The following is a 27,221-nucleotide window of genomic DNA, read 5'->3' as shown; positions in this document are numbered from 1 at the left end:
GTTCGCCGGTGCGTCGTCGGTCGCGAGCCCCGTGTCTGTCGGTCTCTGCTTTTAAAAAAAAAAAAATTATTATCATTGGGGTGTGTGTACATCCTTCCTTGCACGTACAGCTGCGGAGGAGCGTGTGTTCTGTGGTTGGGTCCTACTCTAGCACTCTTCTGCTTTATTTTCTTGGTTTCGTCCTGAACTTAGCCTGTGGCTAAGAAGATCCAGAACAACCCTGACACCGGGACTACAACCATATAGGTCCACATTCATTCTTTTTTATTTTCTGAGACAGGGTTTCTCTGTGTAACAGCTCTGACTGTCCTGATGTAGACCAGACTGGCTTTGAACTCACAGAGATCTGCCTGCCTCTGCCTCCCGAGTGCTGGGAGTAAAGACGTGCGCCACCGCGCCTGGCTTCACGTTTAGATTTTTAACATAAATGCTAAGGGTTTGAACTCAGGTCCTCATGTTTGCATAGCCTTTTTTTTTCCTCCCACGGATCTGTTCCCAGCTCTTGTAGTCACTTTTTAGCTTTATAGCATTCAGGAAACTGGAGACATTTTTTGCCTAAATCTCTGAACTCATTTTTTTTAATTTAATTTTTATTTTAATTTTGACTTTTGAGACTTGAGGTCTCCATATGCATTCCAGGCCTGCTTCAAACTTGTTATCTTTCTGCCTCTGCTTCCCAGTAATGTAATTTACAATTGTAGATCTGTAACACTGCATTTGACTTTCTTACTCTTTCAAAATGTTTTCATTCATATGGGTGGTTTTGTGGGTAGGGCGGTCAGTCTGGGGCTTGAACATTGCCTGCAGATGTGCCAGTCCAGTGCTCACATGGAGCTATACTCTTCAGTCCAACACACAGAGGTTTTGATAAAGACTTTTAAAGTTTTCTACTTTTCCAGTCAGTTTGTGGGCATACTTTCTGCCATCTGGAATGATTTTTTTTTTTAATGTATTAGGAGACTTGTATAAACAGAAATTCTGGCAAGTGGGCCTCCTACACAGTGCCTGACACAAGAGATATTTACCAAATGAATGACATTAAAGCTATTAACATAAAATATAGTTGACATTTTTTGTTGTTTACTTGGGGAATATAGTTTCTAGGAGACAAGAAGTAATTCTAAGCTGGCTGTGGAGGCTCATGCCTGGAATCCCAGCACTTGGGAGGTGGAGGCAGGAAGGTTGCAATGAGTTCAAGATTAGTTTGGATCATACAGTGAGAATATCTCAAAAAAAAATTTCATGTTTTGGTTTCTGAACTTTAGCAAGAATCTTGTCTTGAGATACTTTAGAGGCAAGAAGTAATGTAATTTACTTATGTAAAAAGGTGCACAGACTCCATTTTCAGGTGGCTGGATTTGATGTGAGCAAGGAATGTAGCTCATGGCAGACTACTTGCCTTACACATATGAGACCTGATAGTCACCCCCCAGTTCCAAAAATAGAATCTTTGTTTGGGGCCAGGAGGATATTGAGCTGAAGATGAATTCAGTGCAGGTGGAGTATTCAAGTTAGGTTTAAATTTCATTAGATCTAAACTAGGGTAAAATATATCAAAGCTTGTGAGATGCAGCTGTAGTTTTGTAGTAGCAAAGGACTCGGCGATTTGTAGTTGGTGCTTGTGAACATGAACAGTGAGTCCCACGAGAGAGCAGTAATCACGTGACTAAGAAATATTGATCGTCATGGCAGGTGCACACTGATGCCAGCACCTGAGGAGCACGGCAGGGGGACCAAGACTTCAGGTTCATCCTCTGCTATACAGCGTACCGTGGGCTATACGGACCCTGTCTCAGAACAAAACAGGAAGAACAGAAGGCAGGCAGGAGGGAATCAGTGATAGCCTGTGTGGGGTACAAGTCCATATTGAATTAGAAGAAATGTGAGTCCCATTTCAAAGATAATATGACATTTGCTCCTTTCAGATCCTAAAGGTAGGTAAACCTGCTGACCCAAAGATTTTAAAGGTTCAGATTAACCTGAGGAATAAGTAATCCATGTTCTGTCAAGTGACCCTGAATAGCGACTCACAGTTTTCTGCAGATAAGTGAGCATGTATTTCATTTTTTCTCTTTTAAATGCAATATATTTTATACAGTATCCTTTGTTATCTTAGGATGAGAAAATGTCAGAACCTCCAGTGGATGCCGTCCAAAGCCTACCTACAGAAGCAAGCTAAAGGTAGTGGTGAGAAAGGCCTCCCGCATCTGTACTTTAATGTCATACAGCTGTGCACATTCAGTGTAAAGAGAATACTAGGTGTTTGTTTTTGTTTTTGTTTTTCTTTTAAAGTACTGCTCTCTCCCGGGGAGTTGGTGGTTGTTGAAGCTGGATGATAGGTACATGGGGGTTCATTTGACTCTTCTTTTTATATGGGGGTATGCTTGAAATTTTCCATAATTAAGAAACTTGTTTAAAATTCATGTAAAAAAAAATATGCCTCTGCTCATTTCCTAGAGCAATAAAATCTCTCTGCATCACCTGCTCAACATAGCCTCAACTTTGTGGAGACTTTGAGCGGCAGCTTTGGCTGCAGGAGACTGAGAACGAGACTATTAGAGTTCTCTCTGTGTTTCTCTTTTCCCTGAAACTTTTCTCACTTATGGATAAATGATCTTGTTTGTTCTCCTAGCTGTGAAGAAGAAAGAGAAGAAGTCTAAGACCACTGAAAAGAAAGAAAACAAAGAAAGCACTATTGTGAAGAGCTCTGTGGACTCTGGTCAGAAGACCACCCTACCAGCACGGGAGGAGCCTGCCCCAAAGAAGAGCAGCAGCGAGCCTCCGCCCCGCAAGCCCGTGGAAGAAAGGAGTGAGGAAGGGAGTGCCCCTGCGCCTGCACCTGAACCCAAACCGGTCACCACTCCAGCTTCCCGGAAATCCAGCAAGCAGGTCTCCCAGCCAGCGCCAGTCATCCCCCCTCAGCCTCCCAGCACAGCAGCACCGCAGAGAAAAGAAGTTCCCAAGACCACTCCAAGTGAGCCCAAGAAAAAGCAGCCTTCACCACCAGAGCCAGGTGAGTGCTGAAGGCAGGAAGAGTGGTGGAGTAGCAGGCCAGCCAAGAAGCCCAGTGCCTCACACAGGTTCTCGGGGCCTGAATGCTTGCATCCTTGTCGTTGTTTGCACCTGTTTGTTAAAGGAAGTGGATTCTTTACTGTTATGTTACAGTAAAACCTGATGCAAAGCGGAAAGTTAGATTAGTCGTGTTGCCATGTTTTCCTCTTTGAGGTCTAGAGAGTATTTGCCTGCCCCTCTCTCCACAGGCTATTTGGTCTGAAAGCAGTCATTGCTGGCTTCAGACCAGAATCTCTTTTGAATCCTTTAGGTCCAGAGCAAAGCAAGCAGAAAAAAGTGGCCCCCCGCCCAAGTATCCCTGTAAAACAAAAACCAAAAGACAAGGTAAGAAGAGATGTGACTCTGCGATTCCTTGGGGTTATGTTTGTTCCGTTCTGTAGGGAACAGCCTTGACTGTGACATTCTCCAGACTGAATGAAACGGTCTTCTGCTTCTTTGTAGATGGCTCTGGCATCTCACAGAATTAAGGTGTAGGCTTTAGCCCTTTTGTTTTGGTCGGTGTTTTGTTTCTCTGGTCTCTTTTGCCTTCCTCTTGGTGGCCTTGCATGTTGTAGTCTGGGCAGCAGTTTATTCTAACAGCCTCTGAGTACTTAAAGAACATTTGTTTATAAAAGTAATCCCTATCTCTGCCCACTGTTTCTTTTATTGTGGATGGAGAGAATTTCAGAATTTTCTGAAGATTATCCTTTCTTTGTCTTTAGATAGGGACTCACTCTGTAACTCTTAAGCTGGCCTTGAACTCTCAGCAATCTCCTGTTTCAGCATCTAAAGTGAGCCACCACACCTAGCTCCCTCTCTTCTTCTATAGAATGCTTATTCTGAGACATGTTTTCCATAGCTAAGAATTGGCATTTGTGTTCTCATCTGTTGCAAATGTGAGGATAGTGACTTTTTTTCCTACATCTATTTTATGTCTTAGGAGAAGCCACCTCCAGTAAATAAGCAAGAGAATGCAGGCACTTTGAGCATCCTCAACCCTCTTGCGAATGGCATCAGTTCTAAGCAGAAAATCCCAGCAGATGGAGTTCACAGGATCAGAGTGGACTTTAAGGTAAAAGTGTTTAGTGATCATGCCTTTTCAGCAGTATGACCTAAAGGATGTGTGTTGAAAGAGAAACAGCACCCACTAGAGGTATGAATAAGAACTATAGTTAACAGATGGTTTCAAGTACAGGAGCCTAGTTGGTTTTCTGAGACAAGAGTTTCTCTGTGTAGCTCTGGCTGTCCTGGACTTACTCCTGTAGACCAGGCTGGCCTCAGACTCACAGTGACCTGCCCGTCTTTGCCTCCCAAGCTCTGGGATTAAAGGTGTGCGCCACCACTGTCTGGCCAAGTTAACAGTTTTTTCAAACAGCCATTCTTTTTGGACTAACGGAAGTGAAATAAATACTCTTGGCATTCTGGTGTCATTCTGTTTTTATGCTTTTTGTCCTTGTTTTGCCATTGTAAAGCTTTTCTTAGTGATCTTTCTCTCTTTTTCCACAGGAAGATTGTGAAGCAGAAAATGTGTGGGAGATGGGAGGCTTAGGGATCTTGACTTCTGTCCCCATAACACCGAGAGTAGTTTGCTTTCTCTGTGCTAGTAGTGGGCACGTAGAGGTAAGGCATCCTGCTTGTCTGTCTCCTGTGTGATGGTGGGTCACTGTGCTGTGCACAGAGAAATGGCTATTCATTTTGTTAGTAGTTAGCAGGTACTGTCCCCTTACTTAAATCAGCTACTGAATTGTTTTTTAATTTTTTGAAATTTTAAGAAAGAATCTAGTGGTAAATATTTTCGTCTCTTTAATATAGTACTTTGGTTTTTATATTAAATATCTGTGAATATAAAAAGCTCTTAACAGTTATTAAGAAATGGAAAAATACACTGCAGAAAATGGACAAAAGATAAAGATAATTCATAAGATGACAAAAACATTGTTCATATGATTGTTTTTTAAGTGCTGGGGTTGCTTCAGACATAGCAGAGATGGAGACTGTTCAGTCTGCAGGTGCCGGAGTGGTGACTACTCCGTGCCTCTTCCTTCATAACCAAGGACTTTGCGTCCAAACCCGCCACACCCACAGGAAATGTTTCCTTTTGTACATCAGTCATTGACTTCTGCAGTGAAGCAGTTTTTCTTTTGCAGGCCGTAACTGTCCAATTTAAATTGTGTTTACCTTTGCATAGTAATCTTAGAATTCCTTATTTTAAAAAGAATTGGGAGGTGGCAGACACCTTTACTCCCAGCACTTGGGAGGCAGATATAGGTGGATCTCTGTGAGTTTGAAGCCAGCCTACAAAGCCACTCTACAGAGCAACTTCCAGAACAGCCAGGGCTGTTATACAAAGAAACCCTGTCTTGAAAAACCAAAAAATAAGATAAAATGAAATGAAATAAAGAAGACTTGGAGAGCCAGCGTGTAGCGCATAAGCTTCACTCCACACTCAGGAGGCAGGGGCAGATGGGTCCTGTGAATTTCAGACCAGCCAGAGCCATGGCGTAAAACCCTGACGAACAGAGGCTGGAAAGGTGGCTCAGTGGTTAAGAGGCTTACTGCTCTTCAGAGGACACAGGGTTCAGTTCCAGCCCCCACATCGGTTGGCTCATTACAACTCCAGCTTCAGGGGATCCAGTGTCTAATTCTGGCCTCTGCTGGCTTCCCACACACAGGTGGCATCCACTCATACCAACACAATACACATAAACAAATAAGTCTTTTAAAAAAAATTAGAGTGACCTGCACTGTCGCAAATTATGATCATTGCTTGAGGAATTTTCCACTTAAATTCTTTCATGGTAACACATTTCAGGCCGCGGGGGAGGGGGGGAGGGGGGGCACAACACACGACCTCCTCCGCCTAGATTCTCCAAATGTGAATAGAGTTCCTTTTTCTGCTTTTGCTTATATGTATGTATTTTTCCAAAATACAAAATGATTCCCAGTCTTTCAGCTCAGATCAAGTGTAAAATAAAGAATGAAATGTATACACACCCATACACATATAATCCATTTCCTAAAAACTGTGAGCAAGCTTTAAACAAAAGCCGTTGTGCTTCTATGACTGTATTTCCTGGTGCATCACTGGCCCCTAACTGCAGGCTTGGCCACTTGTCCCTGTAATAAACAGTTTTGTTTTTATTTTTTGGGTTGTACTTTGTATTTTGTTTTTATTTGGGGGGTTGTATTTTTTTTAATATTATTTTCATTATTTTTCTTTCTTTTTTCTCCGAGACAGGGTTTCTCTTTGTAGCTTTGTAGCCTGCCCTGGAACTAGCTGTTGTAGCTTAGAGTATCCTTGAACTCACAGAAATCCACCTGCCTCTGCCTCCTGAGTGCTGGGATTAAAAGCGTGTGCCAATACTGTTTGGCAGCTTTCATTATTTTTAATAATAATGTGTATGTGTGTCTGTGTTGCGGTATGTACACTTGAGTGCTGGTATTAAAGACATGCGCCACTACACCCAGCTTAAGCTTATTTTTAATAGTTTTGGCTATGAGACAAAATTTGTGTACATTGCACAAGGGAGGTTGGATGTGCAGTTTTCTTCATGTACATCCTGTTAGACTGTAGGACTCACACTTGGTGCATTGGGAAGTGGTATTTTCACCTGTGGATGCCTAGGACCTACAGTATGTAGCTATTATTTCTTTCTGCACCTTGGTTACACCCTTTTTCTGATCTTGCTGCAGTTTGTGTATTGCCAAGTGTGTTGTGAACCCTTCCACAAGTTTTGCTTAGAGGAAAATGAGCGCCCTCTGGAGGACCAGCTGGAAAATTGGTGTTGTCGCCGCTGCAAATTCTGCCATGTTTGTGGAAGGCAGCATCAGGCTACAAAGGTAGAAGACCTAGTAATGGCAGTAGTAGAGCTCCTATTCCCGCCTTCTGCACCAGGATTTCGTGTTGTTATTACTATCTCCGCTGACAGTTTCTCTGTCTGTCTGAAGATAACTTGTTGATTTTTCTTTTAATTTCTGGGAAATAGCAGAAAATGACTTTAGGAAATAAAATCCAAAAATAAGTAAAATCTATCTGATAAATTTACTTATTACGGAGTGGCTTTTGATAGGATAAGCCTCTTTCTTGGGGAGTAAGCAATGTGTGACAAAATCTAAAGTGTCTTAGTAGGAAGCTGAACAGGATCTAATGAAGGTAGTGTGATTTGTGTTCTCTTGCTGTTGTCTTTCCCTACAGCAGCTCCTGGAGTGTAACAAGTGCCGAAACAGCTATCACCCTGAGTGCCTGGGACCAAACTACCCCACCAAACCCACGAAGAAAAAGAAAGTATGGGTGGGTACAACACACTGTGCTAACTCCACGAGTATTGTGGTGGCCGGGTGAGGCTGGTGGCTCGCAACAGTATCCCCTGCTTTAGTGCCCTGTGGAGCGAGTGTTTAACAGTAATTCCAGCAAATAAGTCTAATCTAGGAATAGCTGCATGAGTCTTTTTAAATAACAAACAGCACTAGCCTAAGAAAGTCCTACTGAGGGGCTGGAGAGATGGCTCAGCGGTTAAGAGCGTTCCCTGCTCTTCTAATGGTCCTGAGTTCAATTCCCGGCAACCACATGGTGGCTCACAACCATCTATAATGAAGTCTGGTGCTTTCTTCTGTCCTGCACGCATACGCGTAGAAAGAATATTGTAAACATAATAAATAAATATTTAAAAAAAAAAAAAGAAAGTCCTACTGAATGAATGCCTTCTCTTTTCCAGATCTGCACCAAGTGTGTGCGCTGCAAGAGCTGCGGATCCACAACTCCAGGCAAAGGGTGGGATGCACAGTGGTCTCATGATTTTTCACTGTGCCATGATTGTGCCAAACTCTTTGCTAAAGGTACCTTGTGATAATGTTTGTGGGGGACTAAGTGGAAAGAAATGGAAAGCCCTGCTCACTGTGTCACAGATGGGATTTAGACAGGTGTTCTGCTCTTGCTCTTTTTATGTCTAGTTTGTTTTGTTGTTTTGTCTTGAGACAGGGTCTCTGTGTAGTTTTGGCTGTCCTGGAATTCTCTGTGTAGACCAGAGTCACCTTTAACTCACAGAGATCCACGAGCCTCAGCTCCCCAACTTCGGGGATTAAGGGTTTGGCCACCACCTCCTACTTCTTGCTTCTTTATTTGCATAGACAGCCAGCTTGGAGCTTCTTTCTAACGCTATAGGAAGAGCTGTGGGGGGTTCTATTATGCTCACTAGAAACAGCTATTCCGAAACAGTGGCGCCAAATTGTGATAAACATACATTGACTTCGGAAAGGCGTTCAGGTGGTGTCTCTCAGAAGTTCATTTCAGTAATTACCCTGGAAGTCAGGCCTGATGACACAGGAGTTCAAGGCCAGCCCTGGGAACTCAGCAAGAACCTATCTTGAAATAAAAAGTAAAGGGGCAGGGGAGAGCTGGGGGTCGCCAGTAGAGTTTTTACCTAGAGATTGCAAGGCCTTGGGTGCAGTCCTTAGCTTGGCAGAAAATAACTGCTAAGACTCCAGCTAATGCACTCACCCCACAGTCTTACGACTTGTAATAAAGATGATAAGAAGTGACTATCATTCCTTTCCTCTTTGTCTTGAGTCACTGTCTCACTGTTCCTTCTTGGTGTTGGGATTGCAAGTTGCCTCCACTCCCAGCATAGGATACTTTAGATAAAGTAAACAGATATACTTAAAGATATTTATTAAATAGTTAAAAAAAAAAAAGTGCTGGTCTGGACTCTGAATATAAAAGCCGCCAGAAGAATAAGGAGTGAGTGAAAATGAGGGCCTGACCACGCCAAGGAGCATTGTAGACGTGTGAGGGAGAGAGTACACCAGAGGCATCTGGAAGAATCCAGACTGAACTGGGGGGGGGGGCGAGAGAAGAGAGACGAAGAACCAAGAGGGCAAAGAGGCCAAGAGCTGAGGACCGAGAGAGCACGTGGGTGAATTGGCAGGTTTATATGGAAATAAGAAGCTGGGGGAAGAGAAATGAAACCCAGCCCCTGTGCTAGAGAGGTTTAAGGTAGAAGATTGGGAGGGGGCATAGGTAGTGAGTGAGCCTTGTCCTGGCTTTCTTTGAGACCTGACAAGGAAAAATTTTAAATAAATTATTTTTTACTCCTGTGTTACTGCCTCTTTAAGAACCCAAACATTATGTTTAAAGGAGATGCTGTCTTTTCTGATTCCCTCCCCCACACACTCACCTTTAATGCTAAACCTTAATCCTCCTGCCTCTGCCTTCTAGTTACAGTTGTACACCACCACACCCAGCCTACAGTTTTTTTGTTATGTTCTCATTACAGTCTACCTCAATGCACTTAAGAGATGTCTCAAGAGACTGAGTGGTGTGTTCGAAGCTTTCTGTGAATGCTCTAGGAGCTCAGGCTATCTTGATACCACAGATGTGTGGCCATCCAGTCTAAGCACTCTGCTGGTATTCATTAGTGACTCCAGAGGACTGGGGTTTAGACTAGGGTAACACATGTAATCCAAAGGCTTTGAGAACGTTGGTGTGGGCCAAAGCCTTGTGTAACCTTGGCTTTCAGGAAACTTCTGCCCTCTCTGTGACAAGTGCTATGATGACGACGATTATGAGAGCAAGATGATGCAGTGTGGGAAGTGCGATCGATGGGTCCACTCCAAGTGTGAGAATCTCTCAGGTACAGCAGGTTGGAGTCTTTTGTTGTTGTTTTCAGTTTCTCTCTAGTGCTGCATGTACAGTACTAAGACTGGGGTATCATTTGGGTTCTTTGTAGTTTAGTGTTTAGTCTCCAGAATAAGCAGCTATACTGGCTTCTCGCTGCTGTGACTAGTTACCAGGAGGCAGGCTTCGTTCTGGCTCATGGTTTAGAGGGCTGCAGTCCATTGTGGTGGGAAGGCACTGTGACACCAGCCAGAAAGCAGAGAAAGGGCAATGCTAGTGTTCAGCTGGCTTTCGTCTTTTCCTCTTATATTCCGTTAGAAACCCTAGCCCATAGGATTACATGCCAACTAATTGAGGGTGGGTCCCCCACAGTTAAACTTCTCTAGGAACCTCTCCCAAACACAGAATCCCATCACGTTGGTCGTGAAGATGAACTGTCACAGCAGTGTTGTTTCATTTGTGCATTTCTCTTAAGCACTTACATTTCTGGGTACCAAACCCTATTGGTTCCCCAAACCTCTTGGTTTGATTTGTGTTAATTAATAATACCCTCTTTTGGGGTCAGAATGTGGATATACTATAAGATAAAATGGTTCTCAACCTGTGGGTCTCAACCCCTTTGGGAGTCAAACGACCCTTTCACAGGGTTCACCTTAGATCATCAGAAACCACAGATATTTATATTGCAATTCATAACAGCAGTAAAACTATAGTTATGAAGTAGCAGCGAAACAACTTTATAATTGGAGGTCACTATACCATGAGAACTGTATTAAAGGGTCACAGCATTAGGAAGGTTGAGAACCACGGCTCTAAGAGATGAACCAGCCTAGCTCAGATCCTAACGTGCTGCTCTGTGGGTCAGAGGAATAGTTAGCTTTTCTCCCTCTCCCGCCCTTTGAGGCCCCTCATTGTTCGGTTTTGTTTCCCTAGATGAGATGTATGAGATTCTATCTAATCTGCCAGAAAGTGTGGCCTACACTTGTGTGAACTGCACTGAGCGGCACCCTGCAGAGTGGCGACTGGCGCTGGAGAAGGAGCTGCAGGCGTCCCTGAAGCAGGTTCTCACGGCCTTGTTGAATTCTCGGACTACCAGTCACTTGCTTCGCTACCGCCAGGTGGGCCAGAGGGCCTTTCTGTTCTGAGAACTTGATCTTGGGTGGTTTAACTAGTAATGAAGTAAGGCTGTTTCTGTTTTCTGCTTAGCTGTGCTTCATTCTTCATTTTTATAGAGTTTCTTCTCTTGGTCATAACATTAGGGATTTTAGAACTAAGAATAGGACCTTGTGGTTGGAGGGATGGCTCAGCAGTTAAGAATGTATCCTGCTCTTGCAGGGGACCCAGGTTTGATTCCCAGTGCTCACACTGTGGCTCACAACAGTTCCAGGGAATCTACTGTCTTCTCCCAACCTTCCTGGGCACCAAGCACACATGTAGTTCACATAATACATGTAGGCAAAGGACTCATAAAATAAAATGAATAAATCTAAAAACAAAACAAAAAACCAGAGTAGGACATTTGGTGGAGATGAAAGAGGAAGTGGGTGCATCTTCAGAGGCCTCGCTTCTAAGTTGTCTGGTCCTGTGTGGTAGGTTATGTTTGTAACTCCAGCACTTGGGGGACAGAGGCAAGACTGAATAAGTAATTCCCCATCTCAAAAGACAAAAATGAAAAAAAAAAAAGACAAAAATGAAGGCACTTTGGGCTTCATCTGCTATTACTGATGGAGATTCAGTAAAGGACTACAAGAGAGCAGCCTGATCTGAGCTGCTTCTTGGAAAAAGCTAATTCTGACTGAAGAGTCCGGGCTAAGGAGACCTGAGTCTGAAGGCAGTTTTGGCAAGCAGCGTAAGAACCCATTGTGGATCTCTCATTTACAAAGTGGTCTTTGAGAACATAAGCAGTCCCCCTGGGAGAGCGAACGCATCACCGGAGCGCAGAGCTAGGTGCTGCTTAATCTTTCAGTATAAAGTCCCAGCTTTTGAATCATTTTTATCATATTTTGTGTGTGTGCACATGTGCATATGCTGTGGTATGCAGAATTCAATTCTCTCTCTCTTTCTCTCTCTCTCTCTCTTTTTTTTTTTTTTTTGATTTTCGAGACAGGGTTTCTCCGCAGCTTTTTGGTTCCTGTCCTGGAACTAGCTCTTATAGACCAGGCTGGCCTCGAACTCACAGAGATCCGCCTGCCTCTGCCTCCCGAGTGCTGGGATTAAAGGCGTGCGCCACCACCGCCCGGTTTTCAATTCTCTTTCTACATTTTGGGTCTTGGAGATTAAACTTACGTTGTCAGGCTGGTGGCACACCATTACCCTCTGAGCATCTCTAGCCCCTAAAGTCCCATTTTTGGAGAAGGGAAATTAATGGTTATCTAGTGTACTCCAAGGACTGGACAGTTTTGGCCTTTTTACAGATTATTGAGCACAGTGCTTACTGTTTTCCAAACAAGCCATTAGAAAATAGGACCACTTTTAATTACTCTAGTTAAGAAATCTCTGGTTATTTTCATGTTCTGTGTTTCTAGTGCCATCTTCCTAACTGTAATAGAATGTGCACAGATGATAACAGAAACCTCTTTACTGCCACAGGCTGCCAAGCCTCCAGACTTAAACCCTGAAACAGAGGAGAGCATACCTTCCCGAAGCTCCCCAGAAGGGCCGGATCCTCCGGTTCTCACTGAGGTCAGCAAGCAGGACGAGCAGCAGCCCCTAGACCTGGAAGGGGTCAAGAAGAAAATGGACCAGGGCAACTATGTGTCTGTGGTATGTCTCAAGCATGTGACCAGGTTTCAAGTGTTTCTTTCAGTCTCCTTGACTCTTTGGGAGCACAGCTGGGTATAAGTAAATTTCAGAATAATTTGTGTTGCTATATAGGTTTTATGCAGCTTCAGGTTCCTAGAATATGAGTTATTTCAACTGTGTGTTTCAGAAGGGTGCTGATGTGGTAGTACCTAAAATCATTATTTGAGTTGACTCTCCTGAGTTAAATTATTTTTATGTTACAAGGAAGAACCAAACTGCTTAAGGAAAATGCTAATGTGACGTTAATGTAACATTAACATTATCTAATTGTAAGCTTAGATCTGAATGTTGGGCCTTCTTTATTCTTTGTAGAGCGGTACCATAAACTTAATGTTTTAAGAATTTATGCAGTGAACTCATTCACTGTCATCTTACTTGCTATTGAGTTGCTTATCCATTTGAGTACAAATATAGAAACCCAGGAGCCTGTTTTGGTCACTTACATGACAGAGCCAATTTGTTTGCATTCATGCCTTATTAGCCTGACATCTCTTGATTGTCTCAAGTTAATTGTGAACTGAATCCTAAAGGCCTCAGAGAGTAATTACACTGTAGTAAAATGTGTTGTGGGGTTTCTGTTGAGCTCCTGAGCTGGGTGACAGTGGAGGGAGGAGGAAGTGGTTTTGAGAGCACAGTACTGTTTCGTGAATAATTAATGTTTTATTTTTGTATGCAGTTGGAGTTCAGTGATGATATTGTGAAGATCATTCAAGCAGCCATTAATTCAGATGGAGGGCAGCCAGAAATTAAAAAAGCCAACAGCATGGTCAAGTCTTTCTTTATCCGGGTGAATGAGATTAATAGTTCATGGGGGGTTGTTTTTGTTTGTTTTGGGTTTGGTTTGGTTTGGTTTGGCTTTGGCAGGATTTCTCTGTGTAGCCCTGGCTGTCCTAGAACTCGCTCTATAGACCAGGCTGGCCTCAAACTCACAGAGATCTGTCTGCCTCTGCCTCCTGATTACTGATATTAAAGGCATGCACCACCAGCGCCTGACCATTAGTTGATATTTTTAATGGTCACTATCTGTAATGGCCCTATGAATACTTCTTTCTTTTCTGTTATTTGTTTTACGATGTGGTGGGTTTGATTTTTTTCTCTAATTCTTTGGGAGGAGATTGGGAAGCTGGTAAAGTTACTAACATGGATGATCTTTGCCTTGGCCTGAAATTATCCTCAGATAGACTGAGACACTGGTCTGGGGTTTGTTTTTATTTGGTTTCTACATGGATCTTCTCATTTGAATTCTGTTTGTTTTCTTTTAGCAAATGGAGCGGGTTTTTCCATGGTTCAGTGTCAAAAAGTCCAGATTTTGGGAGCCAAATAAAGTATCAAACAAGTGAGTAACAGTACCTGCCGACGGATCAGACGTCTCGCGTATAGACTGAGGCTGACAAGAACCAGGTGTCTCGTGTTTGCAGACTGGGGTTTCTGGGTTATTTAAATACTAGAAACAGGCAGCTGAGATGTCTTCTGTGCTAGTTTGGAAATGACTAATGTTTGTGTTGGTTGTGGGCTGGTGCTTTTTCCCTCACATTTGCATCTGTCTTATAGAAGACGTAGTGTGACATTGCATGTGGACAGTATGTGCTGGAACCATGTCATTGATCTTAGTGTAAAATCTGTTTACTTAGTTCAAACTGCCTTTCCTTGCTTTTGATTCTTAATATGTAATCTTCAATTTTTATTCCAACAACCTATGTATTTATTTGTTTATTTTGGGTAGCATTATCATTGTTTCTGGATATTTAACCAAAAATTATGCATGCAGTCTTTCCCCTACTGCAATACTAGGTAGTGAACCTCATATATACTAGTCAAATATTCTACCACTGAGGTCAATCCCCAGCCATACAAGTCACACGTAAGATAGTTATTTAAGATGGGTGTGGTCATATTTACCCGCATTCCCTGCAGTTGCAAGACTAAAGCAGGAGGATTAGGAATTCAAGGCCAGCCTGGATTAGATTGTGAGACCCTGTTCCAAACAAAATTAAAATTTTAAAGTCTTGAATATAGTTAGGTGGTTTTCAAACTCTGAATTGTTCTTAAATTCTGTGCTGGGCTTATACATGGGTCCAAGACCTGCTGATACCAAGAGTTGATTGTTTTGTATGGCGCTGGGCATGCCGTAGGCCCTTAGTAAATACTTGTCGATCGATTGTTTCCAGCAGTGGGATGTTACCCAACGCAGTGCTTCCACCTTCACTTGACCATAATTATGCTCAGTGGCAGGAGCGAGAGGAGAACAGCCACACTGAGCAGCCTCCTCTAATGAAGAAAATCATTCCAGCTCCCAAACCCAAAGGCCCTGGAGAACCAGACTCACCCACGCCTCTGCATCCTCCTACACCACCAATCTTGAGTAAGTCATCAAAATGAGTAGACGTTACCTTCTCTTTCTAGATGCAAGTGATTGGCTTCCTGAATCTAAATTTAATGTACTGGGTATCAGAAAGGAATTTCAGATAACACAACTATAAACACCTTATAAAAACGTTTATTTTATAGACTACTTAAGCTGAAGTCTCCTGTAAAAAAAAACATAGTATTACTAATTTTAACGACATATCTTTGGGGTTCTAAGGTACTGATAGAAGTCGGGAAGACAGTCCAGAGCTGAATCCACCCCCGGGCATAGATGACAACAGGCAGTGTGCACTGTGTCTGATGTATGGTGATGACAGTGCTAATGTAAGTACATGGGATCCTGGTTAATAAAACCTAATGTGAACCGTGTGTGTGTGTGTGTGTGTGTGTGTGTGTGTGTGTGTGTGTGTGTGTGTGTTTCGAGACAGGCTTCCTCTGTGGAACAATCCTAGCATCTGCTTTGTAGACCAGGCTGACCTCAATCTCACAGAGATCCATCTGCCTCTGTCTCCCAAGTGCTAGGGTTAAAGGTGTGCACCACTACTCCTGGCTAAACCTTTTGTCCTTAGTACTTGATAACTGTATTTACTTGTGAGTTTATGGCAACTAGAGTTGTTTTTGTTTGTTTCCATTTTGAGACAGGGTCTTACCATGTTGTCCAGGCTGGTTAAGAATTTCTGATCCTCTTGCCTCAGACTCCTTAGTAGCTAGGATTATAGACAAGTAATACTGTGCTTAGCTTTAGAGATAACTTGTCTTTATATTTTAGATAGTTTTTAGATGTGTATGAAAGTCTTACCAGCATGTATGTATGCACACCACATGTGGAGTTTAGAAGAGGGTGTGGGATCCTTTGGAACTATAGTTATAGATGCTTGAGAGTCGTTGTGTGGGTGCTGGGAACTGAACCTAGGTTCTTTGCAACACAACAACTGTTCTTCTCTCAACCAACTTCAGTCCTGGCGGTAGAGAGTTTTAAATAACTGTTGAGTTTCTTCAAAAGGTGATTTACCCTAAATGAACTTATTGATAACTAATCCTCAAAATATTTCATGAAGTCTTAATCAAACTAAAGTTGAACATTATATAGCCTGGGTTAATGTAATATAACTGAATGGTCAAGAGCCCCAGTTCTGACAGACTGCCTGAATTCATTCTGTGCCTTCCTGCCTACTAACTTTGGCAAGAGCTTAACCTCAATGACCCTCAGTTACATCCTTAAAATGAAGATGATCATGTCTTTTTTAATTCTTACTTTTATTTTATGTGTATGGACACAGATGTATGTCTTTTCTTCATGCATGTCTGTGCATGCAGTGCCTGAGAAAGGGCATCAGATCCTCTGGAACTAGAGTTACAGATGTGTGTGAGCTGCCATGTGGGTACTAGAGTCAAACCAGGATTCTCTGTAAGAATAGAAAATGCTCTTAACTGTTGGACTATCTCTCCAGTCCCCAAGAAAATAATTCTTAACCTAGCATGGCTGTAAGGATTAAATGGAATAATGCATATAAAATCTTTATTTAATGCCTTTCCATTGAGAACTTAAAGTGCATCATTTGGGGGAATGTGGGTCAGTAGTAGAATATCTGCATGTGTGAAGCCCTACTTCAATCTTCAGTCCACAAGCACCTCGGGAGAAAAGTTTTTGTGCAGTCTGAGAGAACTGGATTTTTTTTTTTAAATCTGTAGCTTTGAAGCCTGTCCTAGAACTCACTCTGTAGACTAGCTTGGCCTCGGACTCACAGAGATCTCCTGTCTCTGACTCCTGAGTGTTGGGACTAAAGGCATGCGCTACCACTACCCAGCTGAGAATTGAATTTAAAATGTTTTTTAAGTAGTTTGCACACTTATATAAAGCTTTCATATATTGATCTTTTGCTTTCAATGGAATTACAAAATATTTTCATTTTATGAAAAAAGAATTAGAATATAGAAGAAACATTGAAAACTGGATTATGATCCAATCTCTAAAGAATTATAGTTGCTTTCTTGATGTGTCTTGTCTGAGATAAAGTTAATATGAACTTCTTTGGTATTATGTTCTTTAGGATGCTGGCCGCCTGCTCTACATCGGCCAAAATGAGTGGACACATGTGAACTGTGCTTTGTGGTCAGCAGAAGTGTTTGAAGATGATGATGGATCACTAAAGAATGTGCATATGGCTGTGATCAGGGGCAAGCAGCTGGTAAGAACTTAGTATGTACATTTATAAAGTGGACTCAGTGTTCTGGGCACGAATACAGCCTCCCTCATTCTTGACAGTGTTGTTAGTAGCTTGCCAGTAAGTGCTGGTGTGTATTGCAGGTCTGATCCTTTGAAAAAGGAAACAAAAGAAACACAAAAACAGGACCCAGAGATACACTGACTACTCTTCCAGGGGATCCGGGTTCAATTCCCAGCACCCACATGGCAGCTCACAACTGTCTGTGGCTTCAGTTCCAAGGCATCTGACACCCTCGCACAGACATATATGCAGGCAGAACACAAATGCACATGAAATAAAAAATAAATAAGTCATCAAAAACAAAAGCTTTTAAAAAGAAATAGAAAAACAAAGCATCATCTGACTTGAGCATCATTCAAATATATGAGAAACATCAATTTCAGAAGCCCAGTTAAATCAGCGTTCTGAAGTTCCACAAGATAAACCCATGTATGTGCGTGAGGACAAAGGAAGATGGGAACTTGTCAAAGCAGCTGGGAGCAGTCACGTTTAGAAGCTAGAGTTTGATCATGAAAGGTTACCAGAAGGATCGTAGCCAATAGACAACACATGAAAGGAGAATGTGTGGGTTGTGGGAAGCACAGACAAGAGGACACAGACTGTCTAATAGAGTAAAAGTGATGAGGGCTTAGAAAATGGAGTCTTTGAATCATAGAATAAGGTAGTTTAGCAGTGTCATCTAATACTGCAGAACCATACTAGCTAGCTTTATGTCGGCTTGACACAGCTAGAGTTATCTGAAACGGGGGAAATCTATTGAGGTTAATCACTAATTAGTGATTGATGAGGAGGGTCCAGCCCATTGCAGATGGTGTCATCCCTGGGCTGGTGATCCAGGGTTCTATAAGAAAGCCGAGCTGAGGCCTAGGCAGTGGTGGTACACATCTTTAATCCAAGCACTTGGGAGGTAGAGGCAGATAAATATCTTGAGTTTGAGGCCAGTCTGGTTTACAGAGAAGTCCCAGGACAGCAATGGTTACACAGAGAAAGCCTGTGTCAAAAATAATAATAACAACATCAGGAGGGAGAGAGGGAGGGAGGAAGGGAGGGAGGGAGGAAGGAAAGAAAGGAGGAAAAAGCAGGATGAGTAAGCTAGTAAGCAGCACCCCTCCATTGCCTTGGTATCAGTTCCTGCCCTGTTTGAGCTCCTGCCCTCACTGCTTTTGATGATGAACTGTTACATGGCACTGTGACTGAAATAAACCCTTTCTTCCCCAAGCTGTTTTTGGTCATGAGGTTTCATCATAGCAATAGTAACCCTAAGGCAACTAGTTTCTTACTAGTAAAATTTTAGTAAACACTGAGTTGCTTTGAGATGTAACAACTTTCTTTCAAGTGTATGTTTTTTGACATTGATCTTTGTAGTTTCAAGTCTAATAAACCCACTATGCATTCTCTGAATAACTTATTTCAGTTCAAAGTGTAAATCCAATTTAAGTGTTTAAATTTCCTTGTTACTACTTTGTGGTTCATATTGTTTCCCCTGTAGCTTAGCAGACTAACAAGAAAGTGTACATGGGATGCTCAGAAGGGGCAAATGTCTTAAAAATGCCTGCCTGTCTAAATAGGACTGTTCTTTCTGGACTTGTAGAGATGTGAATTCTGCCAAAAGCCAGGAGCCACCGTGGGTTGCTGTCTCACATCCTGCACCAGCAACTACCATTTCATGTGTTCCCGAGCCAAGAACTGTGTCTTTCTGGATGATAAAAAAGTGTATTGTCAGCGGCATCGGGACTTGATCAAAGGCGAGGTGAGAAGCTCAGCTGTTTGGTTGCTTCTGTTGTAGCTGTTAATAACAGGCTTTATTATCTCAGAGCAGACTTACACATTCACAGTAAATTAGCAAAGGGAAGAGATTTCCTGGCCCCGCCTCACACTTCCATAGCCTCTCCCACCAGAATGGTGTATTTGTTACAGTTGGATGGGTCTATATCAGTACACATTCCACACAGTTATCATTTATGTTAGGGTTCATTCTTGATGTTGTACACCGTATGGGTTTGTACAAATATCTTATAATGTGTATTCACCATTGTAGTTTGTATATTTTCATTTTCCTACAAATCCGATATATTCTGCCTGTTTTTCTGACTTTTTCCCCTAAAAACCACTGATCTTTTACTAATATCCAATTTGCTGACAAGTTGTTTTAACTTACCATCCACGGCAGTTTCCACTTGCAGAGTCCTTATGGTTGGTACTGTGTAGTTTGTAGCATTTCTGCTCTGACTTTTGCTTAACAATAAGTGTTGAAGATTCCTCCTCACCTTCTGGATTCTCTGTACATTTAAGAGGGAAATAGTGAAAAACAACAAGGTGATCAACTCAGTTTTGCCTTTCTTGACTATCCCAAGGAAATCATCTCTTATGAGAAATGCAGAGGGCGGTAGTAAAAAGAAGGGTGATTTGGAGATCAAAAAAGGTTCTCTGCTTTGCTTCCAGGAATTGGGACTCTGAATATAACACATAAAGGGACAGTCCATTAACAACCGCATTGGGTTTCATTTAAGGTGGTTCCTGAGAACGGATTTGAAGTTTTTAGAAGAGTGTTTGTGGATTTTGAAGGAATCAGCTTGCGGAGGAAGTTCCTCAATGGCTTGGAACCAGAAAACATTCACATGATGATTGGTATGACCCAGGCCTTCATTAATGGGGAAGACTGGTTTATCATTTGTGTGTTTTGTGGTCCTTGGTTACAAAATAATTCTCTTCGTGGTTTCTTTTTTCCTTGGTTAGGCTCGATGACAATCGACTGTTTGGGGATTTTGAATGACCTCTCTGACTGTGAAGATAAGCTCTTTCCTATTGGATACCAGTAAGTCCAGTAGCCCAGTAGCATGGCTCCCAGAAAGCGTGGGGTCATTAAATGTGGAGGTATACTTGGTAGCTGCCTTTCGCTAAACCCACCACCCACCAGTTCTCACAGGCTGTCTTAAAACCATAATCTTTCCTCATGCATTACCCTGCTCAGCTGAAAGATCATGAATTTAGCCTAGGCTGCATACTGAAACCCTGTCTCAAAGCAAACAACTTATAATCTTTTGTGTTGATTAAATTATTTGACAAGCTGACAGTAAATGATCAAGATACCCCTCCTAGAGCCAGTCGGTGTTGTGTACACCTTTAACACAGGCACTTGGAAGAGAAGCTGAGGCAGGTGGATCTCTGTGAGTTCCAGGCCAGTTAGGGTCATGGGGAGATCCTATCTCAAAAAAAAGAAAGGAAGGAAGGAATCTCTTCTACGTCCACTTCCCTCTTCAGAACCTGATTTTACAACGCATTTTCTAATTCTGCATTCCAGCTCTCTTAACACAGCCTGTGCTTGTGTTTATCTGGTAGGTGTTTGCACAGACAAGACTCCATTAGCAGTCCCCAGAGTCGAAGCAGTTGTATTTCCTTTGTTTTGTTGAACTTACTGACAAAGGAGGTGCCTCAGGTTTAACATTTTTTTAAGGTCTTAAGTTATGTGCAATGGAAGGCATTAATGTTTTTTTTTTTCAGTACCTGAGATTATTTTACTATTTCTGGTAATTAAAAAAAAAAAGTCACACAACTTCCTGAGAACCTAAGACACATTAAGGACTTCTCAAAGTTTAACACCACCATACTGGAATAATAATCTCTATTAAGAACCTAAGAAATGGTACTGGAGAGATGGCTGTTCAATTCCCAGTAATCATGTTGTGGCTCACAACCATCTGCAATGAGATTTTGGTGCCTTCTGGCCTGCAGGCATACATGCAGACAGCAGAACACTGTATACTAATAAATAAATCTTTTTTTTTTTTAAAAAAAAAAAAAAGGCCGGGCAATGGTGGCACACACCTTTAATCCCAGCACTCGGGAGGCAGAGGCAGGCAGATCTCTGTGAGTTTGAGACCAGCCTGGTCTACAAGAGCTAGTTCCAGGACAGGCTCCAAAGCCACAGAGAAACCCTGTCTCGAAAAACCAAAAAAAAAAAAATAAATAAATAAAATAAATAAAAAAAAAAAGAAGAAGAGGAAGAAGAACCTAAGAAATAAAGCTATGTTCTCTGCATTGCGACCAGAGAATCCACGGTGGGGAGGAATTTGGGAATGTCCTCCACTTGTGTTTTCCCCTGTGTTTGCCAGGTGTTCTCGGGTGTACTGGAGCACCACAGATGCTCGCAAGCGCTGTGTGTACACATGCAAGATTGTGGAGTGCCGTCCACCTGTTGTAGAGCCAGACATCAATAGCACGGTGGAACATGACGACAATAGGACCATTGCCCATAGCCCATCCTCGTTTATAGGTTGGTTTTAATCCAAGTGGGACTTGAATTCAAGTTTTTTGACTATGCACTGTGATTGGAAAATAGGGGAAAATTTAATTCAGAACACCACTCTTTTTTTCTAGTTTGGCATTTATGTAATAGCACTGTGTGTGTGCCAGTCTGTGTGTGCCTGTATATGGGATGTGCCATGGGATGTTCGAGGGGTTGGAAGACAGCTTGTGAAGTTGGTTCCCTCCCTCCGCTGTGGGTTCCAGGGACTGGACTCAGATCATCGAGCTTGAGCGCTCACCCATTGCAGCTTGCCGCCCTCATAGCTAGGGGTTTGATATTAGTTCACCTGTTGGGAACTTGAACTGCCCTCTTTCAGTTGCAAGTTTTTATTTCCTATCACAGAAACTTCATGTAAGGACAGTCAAAGTACAGCTGCAATTCTAAGTCCTCCGTCGCCAGACCGACCTCATTCACAGACCTCGAGCTCCTGCTATTATCATGTCATCTCAAAGGTCCCTAGGATTCGAACACCCAGCTACTCGCCTACACAGAGGTCTCCTGGCTGCCGGCCGTTGCCTTCTGCAGGTAAAGGATGTCCCTGACCCAATTGACCATTCTCCTAGGTAATTTACCTTTGGGACTTTCACCAACCAAAGGTTGCCTATAAACAGGTGTGTCCACATGGTTGAAACTAGTGACTACGCATTTGTTCTGTCCTTGATCCACTTTCTTACTTTTTTCTCCCTTGTTCAGGAAATCCCACCCCAACCACTCACGAAATCGTCACAGTAGGCGATCCTTTACTCTCCTCTGGTCTTCGGAGCATTGGCTCCAGGCGGCATAGTACTTCATCCTTGTCGCCCCTGCGGTCCAAGCTCCGGATAATGTCTCCGATGAGAACTGGGAGTGTGTACTCCAGGAATAGTGTTTCCTCAGTCTCCACCCTTGGTACTGCTACAGATCCTGAGTCAAGTGCCAAAGCAACTGATCGCGTCATAGGGCCATTGAATTCAAGTTCTAATCTTGGGCACAGCACTCCCACCTCTTCAGGATCACAAAGGACAGTGGTACCTGGAGGCTCCAAAACCAGTCATTTAGATGGATCTTCATCCTCAGAAGTAAAGCGTTCTAGTACTTCAGATTTGACACCCAAGGGCTCCTCATTAAAGGGAGAAAAAACCAGAACTCTGAGTTCCAAGAGCTCAGATGGATCTGCACATAACACAGGTTACTCTGGAATTCCTAAACTGGTTCCACAGGTCCATAATACCACTGCGGGAGAATTAAGCATTAGTAAAATTGGCACTTTTGCTGAACCCTCTTCAGTGCCGTTTTCTTCTAAAGAGACTCTCTCCTATCCACAACTCCACGTGAGGGGACAAAGGAATGATCGAGACCAGCACACAGATTCTTCCCAGTCAGCAAAGCCTTCTCCAAATGAAGACGGTGAAATCAAAACCTTGAAGCTTTCTGGTGTGGGCCACAGGCCATCCATTCTTCATGAACATGTAGGGTCCAGTTCTAGAGACAGGAGACAGAAAGGGAAAAAGTCTTCTAAAGAGACTTGCAAAGAGAAGCATTCCAGTAAATCATCTTTGGAACCTGGTCAGATTACGACTGCTGAGGAAGGAAACCTGAAGCCAGGGTTTGTTGATGAGGTCTTGACTCCTGGGTTTCTGGGGCAACGGCCATGTAATAATGTTTCATCTGATAAGATTGGGGATAAAGCTCTTCCTATTTCAGGAGTCCCTAAAGGTCAATCCACACATGTAGAAGGGTCTTCCAAGGAGTTACAGGCACCCCGGAAGTGCTCAGTCAAAGTGACACCTCTGAAAATGGAGAGTGAGAATCAATCTAAAAATACCCCAAAAGAAGGTGGCCCTGGCTCCCCTGCACAAATAGAACCAGCATGTCCAGCAGAGCCAGTTTCCGCTTCCAGAAGTCCAGGAGCTGGCCCAGGTGTTCAGCCAAGCCCCAACAATACCTCATCCCAAGACCCTCAAAGTAACAACTATCAGAATCTTCCAGAACAGGACAGAAACCTCATGATTCCAGATGGCCCCAAACCTCAGGAGGATGGCTCTTTTAAGAGGCGGTACCCCCGCCGCAGTGCCCGTGCAAGGTCTAATATGTTCTTTGGGCTCACCCCACTCTATGGAGTAAGGTCTTATGGTGAAGAAGACATTCCATTCTACAGCACTTCTACTGGGAAAAAGCGAGGAAAGCGGTCAGCGGAAGGACAGGTCGATGGGGCCGATGACTTGAGCACTTCTGATGAAGACGACTTATACTATTACAACTTCACCAGAACGGTGATTTCTTCTGGTGGAGAGGAGCGACTGTCATCCCATAATTTATTTCGAGAGGAGGAACAATGTGATCTGCCAAAAATTTCACAGTTGGACGGTGTTGATGATGGGACAGAGAGTGATACTAGTGTCACTGCCACAACCAGGAAAAGCAGCCAGATTCCAAAAAGAAACGGTAAAGAAAATGGAACAGAAAACTTAAAGATTGATCGACCTGAAGATGCTGGCGACAAAGAGCATGTCATTAAGAGTGCTGTTGGCCATAAAAACGAGCCAAAGCTGGATAACTGCCACTCCGGAGCCAGAGTGAAAGCCCAGGGCCAGGACTCCCTGGAAGCTCAGTTCACCTCCTTGGAATCAAGCCGTAGAGTCCACACGAGCACCCCCTCAGACAAAAACTTATTGGACACCTACAACACTGAGCTCCTCAAGTCTGACTCTGACAATAACAACAGTGATGACTGTGGGAACATCCTGCCTTCAGACATCATGGACTTTGTACTAAAGAACACTCCGTCCATGCAGGCTCTGGGTGAGAGCCCAGAGTCGTCGTCTTCTGAACTCTTGACTCTTGGTGAAGGGCTGGGTCTTGACAGTAATCGGGAAAAGGACATGGGTCTTTTTGAAGTGTTTTCTCAGCAGCTGCCGGCGACAGAGCCTGTGGACAGTAGTGTCTCCTCTTCCATCTCAGCAGAGGAGCAGTTTGAGCTGCCTCTTGAGCTGCCATCTGACCTCTCTGTCCTGACCACCCGCAGTCCTACCGTCCCCAGCCAGAATCCCAGTAGATTGGCTGTCATCTCAGATTCAGGGGAGAAGCGAGTGACTATGACAGAAAAGTCTGTATCCTCCACCGAGGGTGACCCAGCATTGCTGAGTCCGGGAGTAGACCCTGCTCCTGAAGGCCACATGACTCCTGATCATTTCATCCAAGGACACATGGATGCAGATCACATCTCCAGCCCTCCCTGTGGTTCAGTGGAACAAGGTCATGGCAACAATCAGGATTTAACTAGAAACAGTAGCACCCCTGGCCTTCAGGTACCTGTTTCCCCTACTGTTCCCATCCAGAACCAGAAGTATGTGCCCAATTCTACTGATAGCCCCGGCCCATCTCAGATCTCTAATGCAGCTGTCCAGACCACTCCACCCCACCTGAAACCAGCCACTGAGAAACTCATTGTCGTTAACCAGAACATGCAGCCACTTTATGTTCTCCAAACTCTTCCAAATGGAGTAACCCAAAAAATCCAATTGACCTCTCCTGTTAGTTCTGCACCCAGTGTGATGGAGACAAATACTTCGGTATTGGGGCCCATGGGAAGTGGGCTCACCCTAACCGCAGGACTAAATCCAAGCTTGCCACCTTCTCAGTCTCTGTTCCCTCCTGCTAGCAAAGGACTGCTCTCCATGCCTCATCACCAGCACTTACATTCCTTCCCTGCGGCTGCTCAGAGTAGTTTCCCACCCAACATCAGCAGTCCTCCTTCAGGCCTGCTTATTGGGGTTCAGCCTCCTCCAGATCCCCAACTCTTGGGTTCAGAAGCCAACCAGAGGACAGACCTCACTACCACAGTAGCCACTCCATCCTCTGGACTCAAGAAAAGACCCATATCTCGTCTACACACTCGAAAGAATAAAAAGCTTGCTCCCTCTAGTGCCCCTTCAAACATTGCCCCTCCTGATGTGGTTTCTAACATGACACTGATTAACTTCACCCCCTCCCAGCTTTCAAACCACCCCAATCTGTTAGATTTGGGGTCACTTAACACTTCATCTCACCGAACTGTCCCCAACATCATAAAAAGATCTAAATCTGGCATCATGTATTTTGAACAGGCACCCCTGTTACCACCACAGAGTGTGGGCGGAACTGCTGCCACAGTGGCGGGCACATCAACGATAAGCCAGGATACTAGCCACCTCACATCTGGGCCCGTGTCTGCCTTGGCATCTGGTTCCTCCGTCTTGAATGTGGTATCCATGCAAACTACAACAACCCCTACAAGTAGTACATCAGTTCCAGGACATGTCACCCTAACCAACCAGAGGTTGCTTGGGACCCCAGACATTGGCTCAATAAGCAATCTTCTAATCAAAGCCAGCCAGCAGAGCCTGGGCATTCAGGACCAACCTCTGACTTTACCACCAAGTTCAGGAATGTTCCCACAACTGGGAACATCACAGACTCCTTCTGCTGTTGGAATGACAGCAGCATCTAGCATCTGTGTGCTCCCCTCACCTCAGACTACGGGCATGACAGCTGCATCCCCTTCTGGGGAGGCCGAAGAACACTATAAGCTGCAGCAAGTGAACCAGCTCCTAGCTGGCAAAACCAGCATCCTCTCTTCACAGCGGGAGCGGGATCCTGACTCTGCTTCAGGGACCCAGCCATCCAACTTCACCCAGACAGCAGACACTCCTAATGGTGTGAAGCTAGAGCAGAACAAGGCTTTACCCTCAGCCAAGCAAGCCAGCTCCACCTCTCCGGGGAGCTCCCCATCCTCTGGACAGCAGTCAGCAAGCTCCTCAGTGCCAGGTCCCACTAAACCAAAACCAAAAGTCAAAAGGATTCAGCTGCCCCTAGACAAAGGGAATGGCAAGAAGCACAAAGTTTCCCATTTGCGGTCCAGTTCTTCTGAAGCACACATTCCAGACCAAGAAGCCAAGCCGGTGCCCCAGCCCTCAGCCACACGGTGAGTGATAGGCAAGCTAATTCTGCTGCAGCTGTGGGGTTCTGTGCTCTGGTGTGACGCTGCTCACTTGGTCCTGGGGAGTTCCTTTCTTCTGGTAGTGATGGGTGGAGCAGAAACTAGCTCCTCTGTGAATGGTTTGACTGAGAGCCATGGCTTTGATTGTCCTTTGCTTTGATCTTAGTCAGTGCTGCTATTTGTTCCTGTTTCTGTTTCCCTGAGGTCTGGAGATGCAGGAGAATGATAGTCTTCTCTGATGGGCAAGGACTGCGCAGTCTCCTGAAGCCCTCTCTTTCTTAAAAACTTCATTGTTGGAAGTATAACATATAAAGTATGGAGGAGACTTCCCTGTCCCTAGACGGTCCTTGTGCCCTCTTCCTAGCTTTGTGACCTTAGTTCCTGTTGCCAGCTTGTGAACTTTATCTGTCCAATGCATATTTGCTGATGGTTTCTTGAAAAGATACACCGATTCTGTTATAGGACGCCTAGAACCGACAGGGAGCAGCAGGATGCAGCTGGTGTGGAACAGCCTTCACAGAAGGAGTGTGGGAAGCCTGTGGGGTGAGCTGCAGATCTCTCTTGTGTCCACCACGTGTAAAACAAGCTTCCTCCTGATTTGCACTGGGTTTGGTTTTGTTGACAGAGAGTTCTTGACAGGCATCACATGGTATGGGTGTCTGTAATCCCAGTGCTGGGAGGCTGAGGCAGGCAGACCTCTATGAGTTTGAAGCCAGTCAAGGCCTCATAGTAAGACTTCCACCCCCCTCCCCCAAAAAAAGGATCCTATTTTATTTTAATAAAACTAAATGCAGACAGGCTTGTAAAACAAAAATGAAGTAGACTATTTTTTATCTTCTTAGATTTGTAGTTATTATCTGTATGTGTGTACATGCACTAGTGTAGTTGTACATGCAC

General features: G+C 43.8%; 1 protein-coding gene across 6 annotated transcripts in view; it reads left to right on the top strand.

The window, feature by feature from the left end:
• The window catches only part of Kmt2a (lysine methyltransferase 2A), an 82,447-nt gene that overhangs the window by 39,348 nt on the left and 15,878 nt on the right, over positions 1 to 27,221 (top strand). For 2 of the 6 annotated variants that reach the window (XM_005347208.3, XM_013346237.2), the window contains 23 exons: positions 2,117 to 2,181; positions 2,633 to 3,013; positions 3,323 to 3,396; positions 3,992 to 4,123; positions 4,558 to 4,671; positions 6,745 to 6,891; positions 7,247 to 7,342; positions 7,767 to 7,887; positions 9,567 to 9,689; positions 10,598 to 10,782; positions 12,254 to 12,427; positions 13,143 to 13,253; positions 13,729 to 13,802; positions 14,635 to 14,828; positions 15,051 to 15,157; positions 16,885 to 17,022; positions 18,653 to 18,811; positions 19,572 to 19,689; positions 19,798 to 19,876; positions 21,174 to 21,334; positions 21,710 to 21,892; positions 22,061 to 26,309; positions 26,787 to 26,867. In XM_005347208.3, the coding sequence (XP_005347265.1) occupies positions 2,117 to 2,181; positions 2,633 to 3,013; positions 3,323 to 3,396; positions 3,992 to 4,123; positions 4,558 to 4,671; positions 6,745 to 6,891; positions 7,247 to 7,342; positions 7,767 to 7,887; positions 9,567 to 9,689; positions 10,598 to 10,782; positions 12,254 to 12,427; positions 13,143 to 13,253; positions 13,729 to 13,802; positions 14,635 to 14,828; positions 15,051 to 15,157; positions 16,885 to 17,022; positions 18,653 to 18,811; positions 19,572 to 19,689; positions 19,798 to 19,876; positions 21,174 to 21,334; positions 21,710 to 21,892; positions 22,061 to 26,309; positions 26,787 to 26,867 (7,266 nt within the window). The remainder of the gene's footprint in view (positions 1 to 2,116; positions 2,182 to 2,632; positions 3,014 to 3,322; positions 3,397 to 3,991; positions 4,124 to 4,557; positions 4,672 to 6,744; positions 6,892 to 7,246; positions 7,343 to 7,766; positions 7,888 to 9,566; positions 9,690 to 10,597; positions 10,783 to 12,253; positions 12,428 to 13,142; positions 13,254 to 13,728; positions 13,803 to 14,634; positions 14,829 to 15,050; positions 15,158 to 16,884; positions 17,023 to 18,652; positions 18,812 to 19,571; positions 19,690 to 19,797; positions 19,877 to 21,173; positions 21,335 to 21,709; positions 21,893 to 22,060; positions 26,310 to 26,786; positions 26,868 to 27,221) is intronic. The other 4 variants (XM_026779145.1, XM_013346236.2, XM_005347211.3 and 1 more) reach the window with 4 other exon arrangements.

This window comes from Microtus ochrogaster, chromosome 5 (genome assembly GCF_000317375.1).
Source record: "Microtus ochrogaster isolate Prairie Vole_2 chromosome 5, MicOch1.0, whole genome shotgun sequence".
In the NCBI taxonomy this organism is placed as follows: Eukaryota; Metazoa; Chordata; class Mammalia; order Rodentia; family Cricetidae; genus Microtus; species Microtus ochrogaster.
Note: the sequence above shows the minus strand (reverse complement) of the source record. Positions and strands in the feature narration are given on the sequence as shown.